Raw genomic sequence first — 19,358 nt, forward strand, 5'->3', positions numbered from 1 at the left:
ATATTGGATTTAATATTTCGTTGTTTTGTTGAGATTGTTATTTGATAACGGTTCTTTGCCGTGATATAAATTGGCGGAAACCCATTATGTCTACAGCTTACAAAAAATTTCAATAGTTAAGGAACTTGTACGATTATCTTATCGGAATAATTTGAAAATACTTTATTAATAGTTTAAAATTTGAAAATTACAGTTTTAGTTTTTGAAAATTACACTTTTAAATGTGAAAACACATTTTTATCCATATTAAATATTTAAATAATAAAAACTAAATTTGAAATTAATAATAATATTATTATTAAAATATTATGCTTAAGATTAATCTATGTTGAATTAAAGGTACGAAGTGTTTGTAATTTTAGCATAAAGTTTATATGTATGTTTTTAAAACTTTTTAAAACTTTATACAGTGAAACCTCTATAAATTAATAATGTTGGAATACATCAAAACTATAATTTTTTTATTGATTTATAGAGATATTAATATCGATATACTAAATGAAGCAAAAACTCAATTTAAAACTATAAAATTATATTATTTTATAGAAATTTTTAGTGTATATTAATTTATAAAATATTAATTTAAAGAGGTTATACTGTACTACACCAACATTCTTCTACGAAAGGAAAGTCACGTCATTCTCTGCAAATATTTCATTCTCTGCAAATATTTCATTCTTGTGACAAGTATTTTCTATAAAGATTTTTTTAAATGAATAACAGAAAAGGAGAGTTTACAAAATCGAATTACAATCAAGGACATCTGGGAAAAATTAACAAGCCTGAGATTACGAAAACTAGAGAAAAGCGGAAAGTTTTGCAAAAAGAAAAATAAAAGATTACGAAAAAGAAGATGCAGGGGACAATGCTTGTTCTCTTTTATTTTTAAAAAAAATAAAATAAAGTTTAAGATATATTTTAACGTGTAGATATTATTAAGATAAAAACCAATTTCTGTTGAAAATGTTAATTTAAATATTAAATAAATTATGCAGATTTTTTTGTAATATTAAATATTCAGATTGGAGAATTTAGTAAATTTACATACACCAAAGTGTATTTTTCAAAAATCTTAAATAGAAGTGTAATTTTCAAACTAAAATTTCATAGAAGTGTATTTCTCCAAAATTTCCCTTATCTTAGAAGCGATATATTATTTTCTTTCGTTTTGATTTTTCTCTGCCATATAATCAGTCTTTTTCTAGAATTAAATTTCATTAGCTATTTCGAAATGATATAATCGCTGTATTTGTTTCCAAAAAAGAAAGTAAAAAAAATAATAATAATAATCGCTGTATACTGTATAGAACATGATTTATTATCTGAGGCACATAGAAATGGATAATATATAACTTGTATCATAACAGTCACTAAATTATAAAATTATCGGCTGATGGTTTTAGAACATGTTTTGAATCCAAAGTTATTATCGTCGAGAGTTTCTCAGATTAAATCATTTGCCATTTATATTAATATCTAATTAAAAATTATAATACCATATCAAATATTTTTATTTGATTTTTTGGCATGAGTTATTAAATCTTTTAACGACAATTAAATTAAATATTATTATAATTTGGGTTTATATTTTGAGAGATACCGTTTGAAAAATCCAATATTATTTTATGAAAATATTTGGCGTTGGATTGTCGAGGGAAATAGATGTTTTATTCTCTAACAATTTGCAGTCAGCACATTTAATATCTAAATATATTTTGTGTAAATTATGTTTAGATTAATTGGTGACTATAAATTTGGGCATGTGATAATTAATCGCTAAACGTAAATTTGAACCGTTAACAATTTATTCGAAGATAATTTTCCGTAAATAATATTTTGATATTTATATGTTGATTGCATAGTTGGAAAAATAAAAGTTGTAGGTTTTTGCAAGAACATATAGAACATTACTCGATAATTACATATGTTCATATTTGCTAATACACTTATACACTATATAATGTTTTTTTTTGATGATCCGGATTTCTAGATATCTTAGAGAGCCTGACTAGCGCCTAAACACACATCATATAATTGTCTAAAGCATAAATCCAAGACCATTTATATATGTGATCTTAGCAGTTGCTTTCTTCCTATGATTCTCAGCAATTAAATTATTTTAAAACCAAAAAAGTAGAAAGAGTATAAAATGGAGAAACGATTGTTCTTAAAGAAAGTTGAGAAGAATGCTGAGATATTAAATTGATTATACACTTTGTGGAGGTACTGCACCACTAATGATGCTCTTACAAATGTAAAGTACATAAATGTTATATACACTAGTGGTGGCCAATATTACATTTGATACAATATTTTAGTTTCTTACTTTTATTTTTGTTATTTTTGAGCACAAACAAATATTAGTGTGAAGAAGCTTATAAACTTTTATGTTACATATAAATAATGCAAAACATCTAATATTACCAGCATTAGATATAACGTTGTACTTCATGTTTGTAAGATCATCGATAGATACTTCTGGATCTTTGTTCAGACAATCATTTGTTGTGCATAAGCAATATGATACATATATATTTGTCTTGTAATATTTTTTTACGTCCATGCAAATCTAAAATAGAGGTTAATGTATTCCTCAATATAGATTTCTCAAGTAAATACTGCAAAGACGTATCAAAAGATGAATCTTAGAATGATATATTGGTTACATTCAAATTGCTAAATTTTCTTAATTCAATTTTTTAAAAAATGTTTAATATTTTGACTTGCAAATTTATATGGATCATTGCTAAAAATTATAATTTTTATTCTCAACTATTTACAATCTGCAAATTTAATATATGAGTATTAACTGCACAAAATTATTCGAATACTAATTGTTAACAGCAAAATTGAAATTTAAAATTATTTGTTAAACAATTGACGGAAAATGTTAGTTTTCTATTTATTTGTCAACGTTAACTATTTCGTAATCGAGTAGATAACAATTAGTTCAATTTTATGTAAATAATATTTAAATATGAGAAAAAATCATGTTTACCATTTTCATGGTACCACTTTTATCTTTACAACCACTAAAGAGATATTTTCAAAAATATTTTTTTCATTAAATGAAAAAAGACTCTTATATCATTGTTCTCTATATGTATAATAAATTATTATTTAAATAAAAACTAGAAAAATTTATGTTTTCGAATTATATTTTTTCAAATTCGAACTTTTTATAATTTTTTTTTTGAATTTCTTTTTTTGAATTTTTTTCTCGAAATTTCTTTTTGAAAATCAAAAATTATGTTTGAATTTTTTTAAAAAAAATTATATTTTTAAGTATTTATTTATATATTTATTAAAATCCTAAATTTCACATTCTAAAAACCTTACGCACTCCTCAATTCTAAACCTTAAGTCTATATTAGTTAATCTTAAAAATATAAATGTCTTTTACTTTTCATTAAATTGAGGGTAAAAATGAAAATTTAGCTTTAAATATAGTAAATAGTTGAAAAACAAAATAACCATTTTCCGGGTTGTGGCTTATGTATTAAGAGTGTATGAGTGTGTCTTTGTGTTAAGGTTGTTATTTGTGTAGGGCTTGAGTCGGTTTGGTTTTGGGACTTTTTCTCCTTTTCAGAATTATGTTAAGTTGTTCGACCGATTGCTTTGGATTTTACTCTTCACGCCGCATTGACTAATTTGGTCTTACCGAATGTTTCTAGGATTTTTTAAAAACTTTATGATAAGATGTATATCTTTTATACCTGACTTGAAAACTATGTGATGTGACGCAGAGAGAAGAAATTTAGTTATTGGGATGACTATAGTTAACTAAACTATTACATATGTGGACTCGGGTTAATCTGAATGATTGTTGAATTAGGTTATGTGTAGAAAATGTAGAACGGTTCTTCGGCTAAAATACTCCAACTGTGATTGAGAAATTCTTAGAAAAAATAAATCAAGTTTGGGTTGGGCATGGCGTATGGGTTCCGCCCCCATCCTAATCTTGAATTATTAATGTTTGATATTTAATAATTTTCTTAGCTTTGAAGTTGTTTTTTTCAATATCATTTTAATCAATCTTTGGTTTTCTGGAAAAACAAAATCACTAATGCTATATAAGCATAACATATTTTCAGGTTACATTTTCACTCTTCAGAATAACACCTTTGTTTCATAACAGCTCAACTGGAAACCAAAATCTAAATGATTCTATACTCAGCAACCAACAGTCTACGTTACTTTACAAAAATTACAGTTTACAAATGCTATTTAAATTCAGCAGTAATTACCCAAAAAATGATAAATTCTGAATAAAGCAGTAAAACTCTGATGCAAACTTGCATGAATCAAAACTGAATTACACCCAACAGAAATTAAATAAAAACCTACCAAACTTCTTCACCAAAAATATCAAAACTGACTTGTTCCAGAAGGTGTAAAATTAGGTCCACCGTCCAGTTTTGACGAAATCTAGCTTTCAAGTATTGTCAAAGTATCAAACCCGGTGCGTTAAATATTCTTTCGTACACACCTACAATATTTTAATTATAAATCTTCGTTATCTATGATTTATTTCGGACATAGCACGCAAATATTTATAATACAAATAATCTAGAATTTGAGAATTATTAATAGATTGATGCTGATAAAATCATCAACAGAGATTTAATTAAATCACATGAAACCGATTAAACACCCAAACAATACGTTAATGTACGAGCACGGCGTGAAAAAATATAATTTACAGAATTAATCATCCTACCCCTACTATAACATTCTTAATCTTCTCCGTAAAAACCCCCAAAACTTTTGGAAATTACTCAAACAACCCCTCCTTCCCTCTCCAAACTATTCAAAATCGCTGCCACCTGAGAAACCGTTGGGCGGCTCCTCCGCGAGTTCCCGACGCAGGCCAAAGCAACCTTCGCTAACCTTATCACCAAACACTTGATCTCACTCCGAACAACCACTCTCGAATCCAAAAGCTCAGCGAATCTCTGCTCCTTGATCAACGGCGTCGCCCATTTCACGATCAATCCGTTTTCGCTTCTCCTCCCGCTCAGAATCTCCAGCAAAACGACGCCGAATCCATACACATCGCTTTCTTTGCAGTATCCTTCTTCAACGTACCAATGGATCTCCGACTTCTCACGCGGAATCAAAAACGCGAATCCGTAATCCGAAACCTTCGCCGTGAACTTATCATCTAAGAGTATGTTCGACGACGTGAATCGTCCGTGGACGATTACTTCGTGCAGATACTCCAAACCCCTCGCCGCTCCCGCCGCGACTTTAAAACGTTTCCGCCAATCGAATTCGAGATCGGGATCTCCGTGGTGCAAGTGATCGCTCAAGCTTCTCGCTTCTCCGATGAACTCAGTCACGACGATCCTCTCCCCCGGAGCTTCCGAGAAGCCTAGGATCGAGACGACGTTGGGGTGAAGAGAGGAAGAAAGCGTTTTGAGGATTGTGGAGAAACCGAAACCCGGTTTACTCAAAACCAAACCGGGATGTATTCTTTTGACCGCGACTAGGTTTTTGTGCGTTGGAATAACCGCGGCGTAAACCGTACCTAACCGACCGCTGCCGATGATTCGTCGCTGGTTGAAGCCGTCGGTTGCTGAATCTATTTCCGTTAAGGGATAAGCTAGACCGACCGGTTTGGATTCTGGAAGGAGAGGTTCGTCGGACCGGACCGGTTTCTTTCTGCATAATAAGAAGAGGAAGATGATGAGGAGAAGAAGAGAGAGCGAGAGAAGAGACAAAACAGAAACGTAAGCTACTTTTTCAGATTTCTCCATTTGATCTTTATTTTCTTTAAAAAGTCATTCATGATTGTGGTTATGGGGTTTGCGTGTGTTATATATACACGTGAGAATAATATGATAAAATAAAGGTCAAAAAGACAAAGGAAGGAATAATTTTTCTAGAAGATCTGAAAAAAAAACTTTTAATCAAAGGTTAAAAAACAGAAAACATATAACTAAATATTAATCAAGTAAATTTTTATATTTTATATATATGAAAAGAATATTGAACGATTTTTAAGATTTATTTATCAAAAAATTATACTATTATGTAAGAATTTTAAAGAAAAACATTAATAATAATTTATATTTTTTTATCTAATAATAATTTATCATTATTGTCTTTTAATTAGTAATGTATATATTAATAAATAATTATAAAATATTTATGCATGCATGCGCGGACGAACATCTAGTTGTAATGTATATTTGTTAAATTTTTAAAAATCCTACTTTTGTTATTTTTATTTACATGATCAGAAATTATAAAGATTCAACTTTTCATAAATATGAATATGTGATGGATAAATAAAAACATTAAATTATATATCATAGTAATTTTATAAACGTAATTGGTGTGCCACCGAATCACCATCCCAAATTAAACTCGTATATGATCAATAAACTTATATATAAATATGTTTGGTATAACATGAAATATTTTATTAAATAAATTAAATGTGAGTTGATAAAAAGAAAAGAGACTACAGTTATGAAAGTATATTAGAGAAATGGATTATTTCTTAGATAAAGAGCCAACGTTATCAACAAAAACAAACACAGGTAGATTAATATGTTTTTGCACGTTTAATTTGCTCTTTTCCTTCTCTGGACTTACACTTGTTAAAAAGGAATTGATGTAGCTATAAATTGAGCCAAAACATAAAATATAAGTTACTTTTTTTTTTGGGACAAAACATAAATATAAGTTTATTAAACAAATGTAGAAGAAAAAACACAAAGCTTGTAAACATAACCAAACGATATTGATTACGAATCTAGAGAAAGGGGGTGAGGCCAGTAAGGGAACTCAGACCACCTGCAATGGTGTATTTTGAGGGTCCTTAGCACATAATCCTAGGCTAATTGGAATAAAATAATATTAACTAAGCTCAGTTTGGTAAGGAGCAATCCTAAATTAAGAGGTTTTAAGGAGCAAATCCTTAGTGACATGGCAAGCTCTTTTCCGATCATCATCGGAGCTAACGTCTTCCGATCACTTATAGAAACCACTTTTAAAACTCATTAAAAAATTAAAATTGCTATAGAAACTTGAATTTTTTTTTAAAAAAAAAATAACTTATAGAAACCACTTTTAAAATTGATTAAAAGATTAGAATTGCTATAGAAACTTGAAAAAAAATAACTAATAGAAACCACTTTTAAAACTCATTAAAAGATTAGAAATATTGCTATAGAAACTTGAAAAAAAAATTAAAAAAAAAACTTATAGAAACCACTTTTAAAATTGATTAAAAGATTAGAATTCCTACAGAAACTTGAAAAAAATTAAAAAAAATAACTTATAGAAACCACTTTTAAAACTCGTTAAAAGATTAGAATTGCTATAGAAACTTGAAAAAAAAAATTTTAAAAAACTTATAGAAACCTCTTTTAAAACTCATTTAAAGATTAGAATTGCTATAGAAAATTGAAAAAAAAAATGAAAAAAATAACTTATAGAAACCACTTTTAAAATTTCTAATAAATCATGTTATAAATAAAAAAATTTAATTTCACTTTTTAAAAAAATATAATTTTTTTATTAATAAGGATTCCAAAAGTGAGACTCACCATTGGACTTACATATTGGATTAGAGTCCTTAACTATTTGAAAAAAGAAAAAAAATAGTAAAATAAGTCTAAGGACTCCACGGTGAGCCTCACCATTGCGGATGCTCTCAGAGGACCTTAATGGTACACACCCTTTATTGTATAACTTAGTGTAAAAGATATTGCAACATCTGTTGGTGATGTCATAAGCACCAAAGTTAATAAGTTATATCCCGAAAAATAGATGTAATTAGCTCTGAGACCAGGATGCATGCTAGCTCGGACACAAAAAGGTTCACCTTGTCCAAGAAAGATACAGAAGTCTCCAATGTCTTCTGTGTATGACAATTCTTTACGATGTTCTTCTATACGAGGATGATCCTCTGCTCTATACACCATGAACTGCCTTGTTCTTCTGGTAACTTGTTCCAACCCTTTGTCGTCTATCTCAAGCTGGTCCTTAAAGAACCTGAAACACACATGAATACATACATGTATGTTATCTGTTGTGCAATAGGAAACCAACCCATAGTAATCACCCGCAAGGCCACGAGAAAAACCAGTATTAAGCATAGCCAAATGAAATATTAGCCTATAATCTCTAAATTTTCAGAGATAATTTACATAAACATAGACCCTGAAATTATTTTAAAAGATTTTTTTATTAAAATCTTTATTAAATCACCTATAAATCCCAAAATCTCAGAAAGAGTTTGAGGTTTTTGATACAAAAAAAAACAATAATAAAGAAGAATAGGGATATATACCATTTGACGAAGAATTGTTCGCCTGAAGCTACCTCCACAAAGTGGACTGTTGTGGCACACGAGTTTATCTCGTCCGCATCGTGATCCAAATGCTCTTCAGGAAGATAGTCAGGAAACATGTCAACGAACTCGGGATGGTCATTCTCCTTGGAGTTAGGATCCAAGGAGTAAAAGTAATCTGATCCAGGAGTTGGAACGTAGAACCTTTGATCTTTCTTAGAATACATGAGACTCGAGGCATTGCTTTGACATTGGTCCACATTGATTCAGTGGGACATTGAACTTGATTGCCACAACCCAATCTTCATTGTCTAGGTCAGGATGAGAAGACATGGCAATGTTTTGGATCACGGAGCCCGAGGGTAGATGAGGTAGTCGAACCCTCACGGTCTTTGATGTAGAGACGCACGTTATTGGTGCTTGTGAGGTATTCCTTCTCCAACATGCCAAGTGTGAGTGCACCATTGTAATATCCTAGAGACATCACGTTACGTACATCATCCGTGATAACTGAAGTTTTAATTTCGATGTGTTTTTGCTCCTTAGAAGAGCATTTCCCTATGGTTATGTGACCGTCAGAAGAATCTTTCCATGAATCTGCGAGATTAAGCATGTAGTCTAGTAACATATAGGGGTAGGGTGGCATAGACGAGCACCATCGAACCACGTTAATGTTGTGTCTCTGCCATGTGTAGTTTTATTAGGGGTAGGGTGGCATAGACGAGCACCATCGAACCACGTTAATGTTGTGTCTCTGCCATGTGTAGTTTTATTAATACCTTGACTTAATCATACAAGAAGAACCACATTGAATTAACAAAAACGAAAGAAAAGCTTACGAGGATGTTTTTGCAGACAAGGGGCTTCCCGACTCGGCTGAGGAGTTGAGACATTTCTCGAAACTTTCTATACTGCTTTGGTAATTTCTTGGGTTTGTTTCTCAAAGTTCTCAACCGTATTGTCTTGGAGATAGATTTAGAGTAAAAAGCCTTGGACTTCAAGTTCACATTAAACACAACATTAAGCGAATACTATTGTAAGGAAATAAAATGTTTGGACACCAAGTTCAAGAATGTCGAAGGTTATAACAAATTTTAAGGATATCTTTTTTTTTTTTGAACTACTTTTTTTTTAAAGAATATCTGAGAGCAACCTTATTGGGTAAACCCCATAAAAAGGTTAAGGCTGGGCATTTTTCCCGTCAAATTTGATTCGATTCATTATTCTGTTTCGATCCAAAAATTCTGGATATTCGTAAACTTTCGAATCAAATCCGTTAAAATCGAACCAATTTTTCTTGAAACTGTTGCACATGATGTGGTCTAGAAGAGACTGTTGCAATTTTTCTTGAAACTATTGCACATGATAAAGTCCAACGAACAATTGCAACACATTATCAACGCAATCAAGAGACAGTGAATAGAAAGTTTCATGAAGTTTTGGATGCACTCGTTCAAATGTCTCAAGATATTATAAAGCCTGGAGAAAATGAACTTCGACAAGTAAGCACCACCCTCTCTTCTGATACAAGGTACCATCCTTTCTTCAGTGGTTGCTAGGAGCTCTTGATGGTACACATGTGTCAGTGCAAGTTGGATCTGACAAAAAAAGAAAAGTATTAGAATTTACAGAAGCAACATCCTACCATGAATGTGCTTGGGATATGTAACTTCAAAATGGAGTTTATATATACATATGTGGGAACACCAGGAAGAGCACATGATTCGAAGATATTGACATATTGTGCACAGAACGATCATTTTTTTCCAACTCCCCCTGAAAGAAAATATTTTCTCGCAGATTCAGGATACCCTAATAGGAGCGAATATCTTGCTCCGTACCGTCGAACTCATATCATCCGCATCAATGGCAAGGGGGACAACCTACAAATGAGAATGAAATGTTTAACAAACGTCATTCTTCTTTGTGATTGAGCGAACTGTCAGGGTGTGGAAAGGAAAATTTGCTATTATCAGAAATCCAGCGCACTAGAATCTTCAAACACAATGTAAGATTGCCGTTACGACAATGGTATTACATAACTTTATACGGAAATCAACAAGAAATGATGAAGATTTTAAAGAGTATGAACAAACAGAAAATGAGATGTTTGAACTATGAGATCCTGAAGATGATGATGGTGATGCTGGAACTCAAAGAACGACTTATGTTCCTACAGGAGATGCATATATGGCGGGTATTCGAAACAACATTGCAGAAGAAATATGGAGAGGAAGAAGATAGATCTTTTTTAATTCACATTTTTAGATTGAATTCATGTTTTTAATTTTTTTTTATTTTCTAGTAATTTTTTATTTTTTAATATTTTTTTATTTTTTACTAATTTTTTTATTTTTTTAATACTTTTAATGCTAGTTCATATCTTGTAATATTTATATTATAACTAAAATAGAGTAAATACTTTATTTTAACAAAATTAAAAATAGATTTTATTTTTGAGCTCTCGTTCACAGCTCAAGTTAACAGCTTACTGCCACAGCTCACAGCTCCCCGCTCCTGCTTCAGCTGCTGTCAGCTGCTCCTCCCTGCTCCGCTTTGCCAATCACGCACTAAGTCTACTCTCCTCCTGCGTTTCCCTACTTCTGTCGAGATTCCCTGTAATCCTCAGACGACATCTTCAGGTTTCTGTAATGCTTAGACTAGACGCTGAGACGTTGTCTTTACTTCTCACCATTAAATCAGTCATTCAATCTCTCCCACTACGATGAATTCAATTATCTCCTTCCCATAAATTCAGATGAAACCCATAAAAAAGATTCTATAAAAACCTTCAAATCAAGCTGCTTCAACAGAACATGCACCAATGGTCATTGAAGAATCTACTTCTCCCACTACGTGACATAAACCACTCCTCCCACGTCGCACTCAATTCACCTCATCCTCTTCCATGGTTACTGAGAAATTTACTTCTCTATATATAAGGATTTTTTCTTCGGTGCAACTCATCACTCTCTCCACCTCATTCCTTATTTCCGATATCAAACCCATGCTCCAACATTGGCAAACTCCCACCTTCTCCTCTCACCTGAAATCTGCTCAGGTTGTTGTTGCATGTCTTCTTTGCTTTTGGTAGGCCATTAATGTGAAGAAAATAATTGAGCTCATGGGAGGTGTACATGCTTCTCCTGGATAAAATGGTAATACCGTAATATTTTATTAGCATATTCCGCCTATGTTTTCCATTTTTGTGAACCTTCAAATCATAAGCCTAATACTCTTTTTAATTTTTCTTTGTGGTTTTAAGATTCTAAGTTTAACAAGTGAAGGAGTATGATCAACTCATTATGTTTTCATTCTATTGTATCTGCTTGATGATTCAAGTTTTTGTTAGTTCACAAGTTGTATATAAGAATATGAATGTGTTTTCAGCAATTAGGAGGGCAATTGAAAATGAGATATACATGGTTTCTCTACAATCAGGGTCGAGCCGACACTGTCGGTGAAAAAAAGGAGTTCATGTCCTAAGCTAAAGAATCTTTCATCATGTTTCATAATCTATATCTTTTCTCTTTGATCATATTCACAATCAACTAACTTGAGTATACATGTTCAGTAACCAGTAACAATGAGTAAAAAAGAAGGGCTAGCTGATTTCCAGAACCTGATCTTTCAAAAGTGATACTAGCCCAAGAATACGTTAACAGCATCCACAAGCTTCTTTTCGGAGCTTCCTGAAACAAAACACATGAGGTATGATGCCATGGGTCTAGGCATTCAAGAAGTGCTTTTTCCTAGCAGATGACACAAGTGTAACTCATATATGCTAAAACAGTTTTGTAAGCAAACTACAAGTGAGATAAAAAAAAGTTAACCTTTATGTCAGTGTTGTGAAGATATCGTTAATTGTATATCACAGCAAGAAGCGAAAATTGTTGTTGGAATGAATGTCTTAGGTTGCAGACCATTTTTATAAGTGAAGTTAGCAGAGAATTGACTAATGAGTGATATCATCGCTTAACTTGAGAAAAAGAACTTCCTATCAGTGATGTGAAACAACTCCTCAAGAATTGGCTGAGCTGATAGCTGCAATAAAAGATGGAACAATTAGCGGAAAGATTGGCAAACAGGTAAGTTCAACTAAAGTTCAATCTAAAAATGTATCATCTTAATCATTTTGAATTAGTGCTATTCCATTTATGCAGATACTGTTTGGGCTACTGGCCAAAAGTAGAACTGTCCAAGTAACGAGAAAAGCAAACATCTTGGTTCAGGTCAGTATATGTTGAAACAACATGAGAGACGAAAAAGAAAATCCACTTAATATTATCATTCACAGGAAAAGTTTGTTTGTTAATCAGAATTCTTTTGTAGGTAAATGATAGTCATATCTTCACGCTGCATTGTATAATATAGATTTGGGTCATCGACGACAACAAAATAATGTGTCCTTTGTATTCACTTTCAGCTTTCTTGGGTACTGCTCCAGTAGATTCATCTATGTATGTAAATATATCTAATATTCCATCCGTTTCATAATACATGATGTTTTAGAAGATTTGTATTGTATTATAATAGATGATGTTTTGATATATTAATATTATTTTCAATTTTATTGGAAAGACAATTAAATATTGTAATTATTTATGTAATTGGTTGAATGATTTTAAAATTATATTTTTAAAACTATTTTTAGAAAAATGTAAATTTCTTAATTTTTGTGCATTGAGTTGAAACATTTTATTGTGAAACAGAAGGAGTATGTATGTGTGATGTCTTAATTACTTCACTTATGGTAAGATTGGCAGATTATGAATGACCGCAAAAGTCAAGGGAGCATATTTTAATGAATTCACCTTTTTTGTTTATGGTTTCAAGAAGAAAAAACCAAATAATATATAAATCCACAACAGCTTTTCTGACCTAAATCATCGTCTTCCGTACGACTTTTAGTTATGCTTACAACATACAATTTCTCACACCAGCATTTACTCTACAAGACTACAAACAACCAGAACGTTAGGTTCCCTGAAACTATTATAGTAGGTGTTTATTTATCAGCATTTCAAATTTTCAACAGATATATTCAAAAAATACACATCAATTCAACAAAATATCACCATTACCCAAAATAAATAATATATAAAAATGTATAGTTGTAATTTTAAGAATTTAAAATACATGTATAATTGTAATCTTTTGCATTATAATTGTAAACATTATTTTTGATAAGAAATAACAAATAATACATATTGAAAATAGAGATTACTTTCAATTTAATGTTCATGAATCATTTTGAAATAATCAATAAATTGATAATATATTATGTAATTCATTAAATTACTAACCGTCCGTAGGGCAGGCCAAACCCCAGTATATATATATATATATATATATATATATATATATATATATATATATATATATATATATATATATATATATATATATATTTTTTTTTTTTTTAAAAGACATAGCAGTATACTATTTGTTTACAGTTTCACATTTTCAAAAAATAATGATTCCACTATTATTTACTATTCATAATATTAATCAATTTTCACGGTTTTTATAAAAAGCAATGTTTTTAAACCGGATCGAACCGACGATCAAATTAGATTAAACCGTGAACCAAATATATCTAGGTCAGATTAAAACTGTTTGTTTGTAATTTACTTACAAAAATTAATTTTAATTGTTTTTATCTTTAAAATCATACAAATAAAAACTTTAAATTCTCTTATATTTGTTTTTAAAAAATTACAATTCACAGTGATAAATATTCAAAATCAAAATATTAATTTAATAATTAATATTTATTTGGTTTATACATCAATTTTGTTACATAATTATTACTAAATAAATAAATTTAATTATATTTGTACTGTGTACCGAATATAACTAATAAAGAATTTAGATTTTTATTTTTATTATACGATTAAATTATATTGAATTCAGTTGTAAACCCGATCGAACCATATTTGATTTATGACTCAAAACGAAATTCTGGTCCAGCTACCAGTTTAAAAAACATTGATAAAAAGTGATTCCACTACACGCAAGATGCAACTAACATATTAAAAATATGGGAAAGACGAGTTATTTCCCCACGAGAAGTATCGTACATCACCAAATCTCTACCAAATTATGACTTCGTTCCAGATGTCCCCGAATTTAAAGTTCAAAACATATTTCCCCATCAAACTTAATTTGATATTGGTTAATACATTTTTTTGGGGGTTTATTCGCGAGAGCAAACCAGAAAACTCAAAAAAATGAACCGAAAACTGGTTCGAAACTAAACATTACCCAGATTTGACCCGATCCATGTCTCTCTCGGTTTAAATTCACAAAGTGAGTTATGAACCCTGAAATCGATTTACGATTCTCTTCCCCCCTATTTTCCGAAATTGAGAGTAAGCAGTGATGTGTGGGTCTTCACAAATTGTGTATGAAGCTTCTTGTCATTGGATGTACGATTATGTGTCCGAAATTGAGAGTAAACAAAGATGAAGAAGATGATGGCTGGCTTTGTTAAGTCTAAAGAAATGGTGAAGAATGGTGAAGAATGTGTTTGTTTTTGATTTGTTGTGAACTTGAATCAAATTATGACCTTGTTGTGTTTGAATCTATTCTCATTCCAAATCATGTGTTTGTGTTTTCTAGTTATGTAAGATAATGATTTTCAAATTTTGATGACTTGAAGCTTTGTGGTCATAACATCGAAAAGAGACAATTAAAATATCATAAAGAAAGATCAGTAACCCACAAAGCTTTGTGGTCAAATCCATTCAGCTCTACCTTCTTCTTCGATATCTTCGCTTCTCTCTACCTTCTTCTTCTTCTTCAATCTCTTTGTTTTTCTCTTTTGCGATTGGAGATTTTTCGATTTAGGGTTCTTAACTTGAGTTAAAGGGGTTCTTTGGTTCGGAGTTTTAATTAGTGGTTTAGCAGGTCTAATTGGAGTCATATACTGATCTAAATCTAAATGTGGTTATGTTAAGTTCCAGTTATAATTTGAAATCTAAAATCGATTTATTTAATTTTGTGGGGTCTGAGATTTCGATCTTTTATTCTGTGGAGATATGAGACATAGTCACAAGTTTGATAGAGAAATAAGTTTCAAATTTTAAATTTGGGTACATCTAGAACGAGATCATAGTTTGATGGAGATTTAATGCTATACGATATTTCTCGTGGGAAAATAGCTCATCTTCCCTTAAAAATGTAGTAAAAGATAAAATAAAATGCGATTAAATTATTAAAATTACTTCTCTTTCCCGACCTAAACTCATATAAGATTGTCTGCCATTAACAACCCATCTGAGAATTCTTCTCACCATCACACATAAAAAAGACTTATAACTAAAAAATGAAAAATCAAGAACCTGTGATACTCTTGTGCACAACCATGTACAAAATCATTGAGATTACAAGAGGAAGAAAGATGACAATCCGCTTGGGGGCCCTAACACCAAAACTATCAACGCAGCATCCTTCTTCAGCAATCGTCTCAAGCTTTGGCAAATTTGAGAATTGCTGTTGTTGTTTCTTGTTAACGATAAGCCTTGGTGATACCTCTCCCCATGTTTGAACAAACCTCATTCCCTTGGCCATTTTTTTCTTCTTTCACCCAAAAACAATCCGATGCAGTAGAAGGAAAACGCGAGTTTAGTTTCTAGAGCAGAGGAAGACTGAAAGGTGATATTGACTTAGTGATTGAAAGATCTTTGAATGGGAGAACTTAGAGGTGCATATGAAGTGGAGGAGACAAAGGGAGAGAGGTTAAATAGAGAGACTAGAGGTGACAATTATGGAAAATGAGAAGAAAACATGAATGTTTTTTCGGGATATGTAAGAACAAAAATGTACGGTTTGCAGATCGCCAACGATGCATTCTCTAACATACTTTTGTTACATTTGCTAACTTTAGAAACTCTAAAAACAGATAGTACCCAAATAAACCCATCACATGACTTAAAAAGGGTCGAACAATTATCCTTAGAGCCAAAAAACCGAACGTCCAAAGAGAAAACAGAGGCTCATAGAATGGTTCTATACTCTCCCTACATCTATATGATCACATATACAGGCTCTTGAGTAATGTATATATGAACCTGGAATCGGAATATGTTAGAGAAAGAATGTAACAGTTTCTCAACTCGAAAGGCTTTTCTTGTTCCAAGAATTGTCTCCATAAGGCCTGAGATTAAAAATGATGCATTTAATAGGCAACTGAAACAAAAATAACATTTGTCTACAAGAGGTGGTATCTTTTTACCTCGGATTTTTCAAATGGAGCAACATGAAGATGATGGATATGATTATGGAAGAGGCACCAACGACGAGATATGTGATGCCGAGAAAATCGTTTCTTCCTCCTAACCAACTTGACGTGGAGAGAATAAGCTTCTTCTGCCCACTAAAGCTATAAGTGTTGTAGTTGTTCATCAAATTCAACACAACAACGTTCCCTGGTTCCAAGTCCTCTTCGATTCTTCCGTATAGTTTCCTGAAGCTTAGTAGAGCAGCTGCTCGCATCCACACAATAAAGTCCTCTTGGTCACTTAGCTGCAAAGTAAACAAAGTCTCTTAATCTCATCAAAAATATGATTTAAGATGTTTATGGTAATATAATTATAAAGGTTAAGAATGCGTACTGGCACTTTCGGATCCAGCTTCGCTCCACCAATCAAAGATCCGTTCTGGAAATTGAAAGGATAGACATCCTTTCCAAACTTGTGCTCACGGTCACTCTTCCAGGCAATGTTACTCCGGCTAACCTTCAGTTTTGCGCTTTCACGAGCAAAGGTAAATGTATCATTGAACATACTCCAAGCTATTAACCCACAAGGGACAATGGGGAGACCATTAGATGACTCCTCGGGTTCACAGGCACTTGTGTGGCTATACTCCTGTCCATGTAACAGTTGTTGATCGCTTCTACTCTTTACATACCTGAAAAACAATGATGATCATTGCAAAATGACAGAGTTTCTCATCATCAGTTAACTGATAATGACATAAGGGATCCTGTTAGTTACCGGCGGTGGTTTTGATAGTAGTTATCAAGCTGGTAGTAGATAAAAATAGGAGCTTTCATAAACTTTTGTACCTACAATGACGCATACAAAATCAAAGATTGAAGATACCCTTTGATTGGGAATTAAAGGTAGTACCTTTAAGTAGCGAGTACAGTTCTTAAGGATGGATGAATCTGTAATGTAAGAGAGTTTGTTGGTTCTATATTCTTCAGGAATGCACTCAACATCATACCGGTCTACAATTTCAATAGCCTGCCATTGAATTGAAGGAAGTATAAAAGGTAGCTCCAGAAGTTACAATCTCAAACAAACAAAAGAGATGGATCTTACATCACGAGAAGCACGGAGGGTAACGAAGCCAATGGGAATGAAAACAAAACCCATCAACATAAACACGGTTATAACCTGCAAGACATAAACGGTTTCAAAGCATTAGAGCTTTGGATTTTGCATTTTTATCAAAGAAGAAGCACAAGAGTACATGTTACTAACCGACGTTGGTGTTAAGACTGGCTTACAAGCTGGGAGCTTCTGCTGCTTGAACTGATACAAAGCTGCCAGAAAACAATTACTCAGTTTTTTAAAAAGCTTTGAAATTTGATGAAATGAATCTACAAAACTGCAACGATTCAGTGACGAAGCTCGAAATGGTCAAACAATCGGCACCAAAATCGAAGGAATTAATCAAGAATCTCACCTTTGGATCGTACGAAGGATGATTGAGGAGAACGATTCATCGAAGTGTTGGATCCTTCCACTTCCATCATTTATCTTCTCTCGAGTTCAACTATACATAGCAATTACTCCCTTCGCAATTCCAATTACAAATCGGCGGCGGCTCGGGCTCGCACGGTGGATCGAGGATCGCGTGGTCTGCTCTCTCTGGGCGTAGAGAGAGAGTAGTAGATTCACCTGATTGATCTCCACTTTTTGTTTTCGCCTCTTTTGAATTTGTGAACTAAAATGTATAAATTTATTGCATAATTAATCTTCTATCTTTTTTTTTTGTCAACTTTTTTTTTCCCAACAATTAATCTTCTATCTATTAAGTGATTTTTCCCTTATGAACTGCACATTTTCTTATATAATTTAAAACAAAAATTATATTTACTAAGATTTGATTCTTTTTTTGTCAACATTTTCCATTGATAGGAAAAGCCCAATGGGCATTACATGGTGAAGCTTATCTATTACATATAAATTCTAACCCGTTTACAATTTTATAGTCCAATAACCGACCGGATTACAGAAGATCGATTAGTCACCAACGCGATCCACCGTTTTTTTTATGATGACACGCGTCGAAATTGATTGCTTCAGGGGATAGGAGATTCTGACACGATGCCACCTGCTTTTCACTCTTAACTGACGTTTTCATTTAAACCCCTTGAATCCTCGGATTATAGAATTGGGATTACTCGAGTTGATTCACAAAAGGAGTCTTTGTCGGACGGTTAACGTACACGCCGACTCTGCTGAAACCCTTTTAAACCAGCCGAATTTAATCCAACATCGCCCTCACCATCTGGAAAGCTTCACCATATGCCAAATCACATGCACATAACAGAGTCAGACAAAGACTAACTTCCTAGGAAAGGAGACGAAGCATATCCTACGACAAACAGATTTCAACTCAAACCTATCTGATATATAATAGAAGCTAAAGAAAGATAATTCAAAGACAAAAGCTCATTTACAGATAGAGCTTTAAACTTTATTAATCAATTGATTTTAGGAAAATAAATAAGAAGATGAAAATTTGCCCAGAAATCAATTGAAACAACACAACAAAAAATTGCCTAAGCGAAAAAAAAATCACCGCGCGAAAGAGAAATCGATCTAGATCGAAAATATAAGGAAAATTGTTACGCAGCTACACAGACTATGCAGCATCACATGGCCAACCATCCAGAGTAAACAAATGTATCGAAACCTACACGAAGTATATGTCGCACATAACGACATGTGATGATTAGCAAAAAATTATGTGTTTAACATCACAAACCCACTTAACCTCGTCGGAACCCGGTTAATCTCTTCGGAACAATAAA

General features: G+C 32.2%; 3 protein-coding genes across 5 annotated transcripts; all 3 read right to left on the reverse strand.

Annotated features, from left to right (window-relative positions):
• Positions 1-1,527: 1,527 nt before the first annotated feature.
• On the reverse strand, positions 1,528-13,651 carry LOC103839630 (serine/threonine-protein kinase-like protein CCR1). The gene has a single exon (XM_033280967.1). It carries the CDS (start codon positions 5,757-5,759, stop codon positions 4,779-4,781), a length of 981 nt encoding a protein of 326 aa, XP_033136858.1. The 5' UTR covers positions 5,760-13,651; the 3' UTR covers positions 1,528-4,778.
• On the reverse strand, positions 7,677-8,532 carry LOC108869651. The gene is made up of 2 exons (XM_018654360.1): positions 8,306-8,532; positions 7,677-8,007 (listed from the first exon to the last, which is right to left on the reverse strand). Exons 1-2 carry the CDS (start codon positions 8,530-8,532, stop codon positions 7,677-7,679), a joined length of 558 nt encoding a protein of 185 aa, XP_018509876.1.
• Positions 13,652-15,511: 1,860 nt separating the features above from the next.
• LOC103839628 (putative ALA-interacting subunit 2) lies at positions 15,512-18,323 on the reverse strand. 3 transcript variants are annotated; one of them, XM_033280958.1, is made up of 9 exons: positions 18,005-18,263; positions 17,800-17,861; positions 17,638-17,712; positions 17,443-17,559; positions 17,308-17,378; positions 16,924-17,221; positions 16,545-16,834; positions 16,381-16,466; positions 15,512-15,886 (listed from the first exon to the last, which is right to left on the reverse strand). In XM_033280958.1, the coding sequence occupies exons 1-8, from the start codon at positions 18,072-18,074 to the stop codon at positions 16,421-16,423; spliced, it is 1,029 nt and encodes a 342-aa protein (XP_033136849.1). In that variant the 5' UTR covers positions 18,075-18,263; the 3' UTR covers positions 15,512-15,886; positions 16,381-16,420. The 3 variants fall into 3 exon arrangements, with proteins under 3 accessions (XP_033136849.1, XP_033136848.1, XP_009114377.1); XM_033280957.1 differs by having other exon boundaries at positions 15,512-15,889; XM_009116129.3 differs by lacking the exon at positions 15,512-15,886 and having other exon boundaries at positions 16,131-16,466; positions 18,005-18,323.
• Between the last annotated feature and the right edge of the window lie 1,035 nt (positions 18,324-19,358).

Source organism: Brassica rapa, chromosome A09 (assembly GCF_000309985.2).
Source record: "Brassica rapa cultivar Chiifu-401-42 chromosome A09, CAAS_Brap_v3.01, whole genome shotgun sequence".
NCBI lineage: Eukaryota > Viridiplantae > Streptophyta > Magnoliopsida > Brassicales > Brassicaceae > Brassica > Brassica rapa.

Coding starts and splice junctions, on each gene's coding strand:
- LOC103839628 (XM_033280958.1), bottom strand. CDS start 18,074: ATGATGGAAGTGGAAGGATCCAACACTTCGATGAATCGTTCTCCTCAA. Junction 17,862..18,004: donor ATCCTTCGTACGATCCAAAG/GTGAGATTCTTG, acceptor GTTTTCTGGCAG/CTTTGTATCAGTTCAAGCAG. Junction 17,379..17,442: donor ACTGTACTCGCTACTTAAAG/GTACTACCTTTA, acceptor GCGTCATTGTAG/GTACAAAAGTTTATGAAAGC.
- LOC108869651 (XM_018654360.1), bottom strand. CDS start 8,532: ATGTATTCTAAGAAAGATCAAAGGTTCTACGTTCCAACTCCTGGATCA. Junction 8,008..8,305: donor GAACAATTCTTCGTCAAATG/GTATATATCCCT, acceptor TGTGTGTTTCAG/GTTCTTTAAGGACCAGCTTG.
- LOC103839630 (XM_033280967.1), bottom strand. CDS start 5,759: ATGGAGAAATCTGAAAAAGTAGCTTACGTTTCTGTTTTGTCTCTTCTC.